Source organism: Merops nubicus, unplaced genomic scaffold, assembly GCF_000691845.1.
Source record: "Merops nubicus isolate BGI_N331 unplaced genomic scaffold, ASM69184v1 scaffold39538, whole genome shotgun sequence".
NCBI classification, from domain to species: domain Eukaryota; kingdom Metazoa; phylum Chordata; class Aves; order Coraciiformes; family Meropidae; genus Merops; species Merops nubicus.
In genome coordinates this window covers 1-4,509 of record NW_008624798.1, presented here as the reverse complement: position 1 = coordinate 4,509, position 4,509 = coordinate 1, and the positions used below count along the sequence as shown (strand labels likewise).

The following is a 4,509-nucleotide window of genomic DNA, read 5'->3' as shown; positions in this document are numbered from 1 at the left end:
ACAGCAAAGGGCCTAATGAGATGGGGAGGAGGGGAAGAACTCTTTACCCCTAAGCAAGCTTAGAAATGCCCTCATTCCAGGAGCAACCAGAGCCCAGATTCATTGCTGTCAGTATATTGAAACTCCAGCTTTAACACCTCACCTGCATCCAGTACCAGACTGTGAGTTGTGGGGCCAATACAAATTGTTTAAGAATTTTCAGCCTCTCCCTCCACCCCCCCTCCCTCCCACCTTCTCTACAGTTGCTCTTGCCCCAGTTAGTCACTTACCATTTGAGCCAGTCCCCCAGTAAATCTGCTTCTCCCACCCCTTCAAACTCAGATTCTTTCTATGGGAACATGAGAGAACATCTGTGGCAAATTTGTTCAAGTCTCACAGTTGAGCTTCTAACTTTTAACTGTGAAAGCCACAAGAGAACTTGTTCTGGTGTCAGTAACCCCACTAAGGCTTCTCCCCAGGCTGCCCAGTGTGCTCTGACACTTTAGGTACACACCGTGGATGTTCAGTCATCTGTTCTGCTCTACCCAGGCTGGAGGTGAAGTGCGAGCATGCTATAGAAGAGTACAACAGAAAATGCCTTCTCTTTAATTGCCTTTATTCTGCATTACTTCAGTTTGTAGTAGCTCTATTAATAGTACTTCTGTAGCACTTATTTTTGTACTGCTTTGAGTGGCATGCGGTCACCGACAGGTCAACTCCCTAGAGACGACGGGCCGCGCTGGCTCGTGACACAGAGCTCCTACATGGGAATTTCACGAGGTCTCGTGACATAGTGCCACCACAGCGGCGGCAGGTGCCCCTCCTTACGAGCCGGGGGCAAGGCTTCAGTCCGCGGGCCATCCGCTGGGGTCTCTTCTTCTAACTGCTTGATCTAGAAGGCGAGACAGAACAGTGCGTTAGCACGCGAGCGCAGGCTGCCCGAGGCGGTTCCGGCGCCAGCCCAAACCGGGCCCGCTGCAGAAGGGAAGAACCAGCAGTGACGCCTGCGCTGCGCAGACAGGTTTCACCTCTCCCAGCATTCAATTCAGTTATCACTGCAGGCCTGAATTACCTAAGTCAGAAGGGATTTTTAGGAGTAATGTGATTTACAAATTAAATGTTACTAAAAAGGTCATTATTTCCAGGTAATTCATTGCTACATTAAACCAACTGAAGTCTCTCCCTGCCTTCAAAGCTGCCAGATAATGACAAATGCAGACCAGCTTCCAGGGCAGTCTGCAGGAGAGCTGTCTCTGCATGCCACCAACGGCCCCTTGATGTTTTCAGTGCACGCTTCTCAAAGCGGCATCAGTGCTGGCTGCCACCCTGTTACTCTGTAAGCGTGCCACGGGACACACAACCTGACTGCTTCTCTACAACTGACTTACAGAACTATTCTAAGAGCACCCAGCTTTTTCCAACTGAATCTCAGTTTAGGATGGCCAGAAGTTAGCCTGGATTCCCAGCTGATGAACACTGTGGTAAATCACTTTCAAAGGTACAACCAGAAAGTGTTCAGTTTCCCAGCAGCAGAAGAGGAACTCTTTAGTCATTAGCCTCCTCTCAACCCATCCTGCAGTTTCTTTTAGCAAAACCACCACAGCAGCCCTGCACTAACTGAAACGCAGTTCAGCTTTAACTTCAAATTCCCTTCACAGCCTTTAAGAAGCTGTGACTCCCAAGATCTCTGTGTGGGTGTTTTAAATCAAGTCAGTGTTCCACTGTTGTCAGAGCCTCAACGAGACCACAGTAGGCATTCAGTAATTTTTCCAAGAACACAGCTAAAAGTCACAGAAGATGCTGGCGTGCTGCCGAGGCCCCACTGGGCAGTGGGCTAGCACTGACCTCCTTATCCCAGCTCTCCCGCTGCAGCTTCTTCCACTGCTCGCGCTTGGCGAAGTAATCGGGGTACATCGCCTTCTCCGAGGGGTGCCAGTAATCCAAGCACCACTCAGGGAGCTGCCAAAGAGAAATACACAAAAATTATAGCTGTAAATTATATCCAATCATACAGAGAACACGCACGCAAAAGAACTAAACACAGCTGCTGAAGCTGTAATTTAAATGGATAAATAACCCAGCAAATGAAGAACTACATAACCCCACCGTCCCAGAGCTACCTGACTGTTGGTCGTCTCAAGGCCCTACATGGCAGGAGTCAGCACTTCTACACTCCAGAGCCACAGGGAGACAGGACAGTGACTTCCTTTTGTCACAGCATCCACACGACAAGTCCCACGTAATCTTGGTTTACTCTAAAATTCTCAAAATAATTCATCCGGTGGAAGGGAAGATCTCATTTCTTCCCTTTCTCCTGCTCCCAAAGGTAGAAGCTAACACAGATCCTTTTCTCCAAGTACTAATTTATTATATTAGACAGAGACAGAACCTCACAGCTCCTTTCTGCTTATCTACAACCACTAAAAAATTAGTGGCTTGAAGACCTTTATAATGGTCTAACCTCAAAGATAACCAGCCAAGAAAAAAAAGCTACATCTAAAAAATTCTGCAGCAGTGTATCACACTGTATGTTAACATTTTAAGGACATGAATGCTTATTAAAACAAACAAAACAAAACCCGGCAAAGCCCCTCGTTGTTAAAAGAAAATTAAGAAGTAACTCCAATGCTGTAATTCACCCAGTGACATTTAGACTTCCAGTTTCCTGCTGTGAATTTCATCCCTGAATAAACCTCCGACTGAACAGAAACAGCAGAGCTGCTAAAAAAAAAAAAAAAAAAAAAAAGAAATCTACATGCACAAAAAAACCCAAACCCAAACAAACCACAAAACCATCAAACAGCCCGAGATCTAAAGACTACATTTTGTAGCAGTACCCACAACGGACAGTCATTGACACATCACCAAGCCAGCTCCTCCTGACAGCCATTTTGCTACAAGACAGTTTTAGCACATCAAACAGGGCAAAGAAAAGAGAACATAAATAATTTTGTATTTTGTATGAAGACTAATCTTGACCAATTATTGCTCAACCAGCCTTTTTTCTGCCTGGATTCTCTCTCACTGTTCTCTCTACTACTGCTAAGGCCTACGGGCCTGGCATAAGCTTAAATCCTTTTCCCTTTCCACCCATGTTCTTTTTTTTGCCTCTTATAATTCCACATCAGATCCTTCCTTTCACATGGCTTCTGATCCATAAAGATCTGATCAGATCAATTCTTGTGTCAGCACCTGCTTCAAATTCAGGAAAAAGAGTGTGCACACACTTGCTAGATTAGAATTACCTCCCTGTAATGCATAAGAAGAGCTGATGCCAAGAAAGCCAAAACCCTGTTTTCCTATGAAACCAGTTTCTTAACTGCTAAATAGAACAATCTTGGACGAAAAAAATCTTCTAGAAGTGCTTTCAATTTTAAAAATAGGGCTTCTAATGTTAGGCATCCTGGCTATCACAGAGTGACACTGACACAAGTAAGTATCTGGCGCTACAGAGTATGAAAGGAAATGATAATTTGTGACCATTACTCAAAATGCTGGGAGAATGATGAGACTGAGTGAAAAGAAGCCCCCAACAGCCAAACACCTGAAAAGAGTGAAGGGGAGGCTGTGAGCAGATGGCCCCGCAAAGGGCAGCTGACCTGCCACTGCACTGTCTGCTCTCACAGCTCAGCTCCAACCCTGTCACTGTGCCTGCCTGACCCAACACGGACCAGCTTCAATTTGGTAAAAGAGCAGGTGATTGTCCCAACAAAAGAAGCTAGCTGTGTTCAGACAGAACAACAAACTCCATTTCCAATGATCAGATGAGGCGAGCTTCTCCCATGCAAGCAGAGATATTCAGCAGCTGCTGTTAGAGAAACGACACTGCCGAGTCAAGCTGCAACCCTATCAAAGTCCACCTAACGCACTCACTTAACATCCACAAAAAGAACTGCAAAATAAGCACGACAAAACGCCATCGACAGGCCACCTTACCTTGTAGCACTCGTATCTCTCATAGGAAGTGCCCCCAGGGGAGTCGGGGAAGATGTAGGGCTGGGGATGCTGGTTAGCCCAGAACTCCTCCTCGCCTGCCTTCAGCAGCTCGGTAGCTTTCACCATATCCTTCACATCCTTGTTCTTATCAAACCGTTCCCTCAGGAGGCAGGCAAAGTACCGGTACTTGTCCCTGCAGGCAGAGGTCAGGCACAGCGCCACTTGCCGCCATCGCCGGCCCGCCTGCGCAGGGACAGGGTTGGGCCGGGCCCTCCACGGAGCTCCTGCTCCGCACCGCCCTTCTCTGCGGCGACCCTTCCTCACCCCTTCAGCCACGCCTGGGGCAAGGGAAGGGGCAAAGCCCCGGCAAAAACCCAACGTCCCGTCTCAGCGAGAAGGACGAACACACACATCCCATACTCCACGCCCCGCTCCCCTGGGAAGCGCTGAAACCCCGCTCCAGGCGGGGCAGCGCTCCCGCTCCCCTCGCCCCTCACCGGTGGATGCACCAGGACTCCAGGTGCCGCAGGGATTTCTTGTAGAGCCGCAGCACCTTCTGCTGGTGCGTCAGGTAGGCCGCCATGGCGCGCCGCG

At 48.3% G+C, this 4,509-nt stretch overlaps 1 protein-coding gene across 1 annotated transcript; it reads right to left on the bottom strand.

Moving 5' to 3' along the window:
* Positions 1 to 739: 739 nt before the first annotated feature.
* Positions 740 to 4,503, bottom strand: NDUFB9 (NADH dehydrogenase (ubiquinone) 1 beta subcomplex, 9, 22kDa). Its single transcript, XM_008945451.1, has 4 exons — positions 4,413 to 4,503; positions 3,916 to 4,108; positions 1,825 to 1,938; positions 740 to 871 (listed from the first exon to the last, which is right to left on the bottom strand). The coding sequence occupies exons 1-4, from the start codon at positions 4,496 to 4,498 to the stop codon at positions 740 to 742; spliced, it is 525 nt and encodes a 174-aa protein (XP_008943699.1). The 5' UTR covers positions 4,499 to 4,503.
* Between the last annotated feature and the right edge of the window lie 6 nt (positions 4,504 to 4,509).

Coding starts and splice junctions, on each gene's coding strand:
- NDUFB9 (XM_008945451.1), bottom strand. CDS start 4,498: ATGGCGGCCTACCTGACGCACCAGCAGAAGGTGCTGCGGCTCTACAAG. Junction 4,109..4,412: donor GAGTCCTGGTGCATCCACCG/GTGAGGGGCGAG, acceptor CTCTGCCTGCAG/GGACAAGTACCGGTACTTTG. Junction 872..1,824: donor GGGAGAGCTGGGATAAGGAG/GTCAGTGCTAGC, acceptor CTCGCCTTCTAG/ATCAAGCAGTTAGAAGAAGA.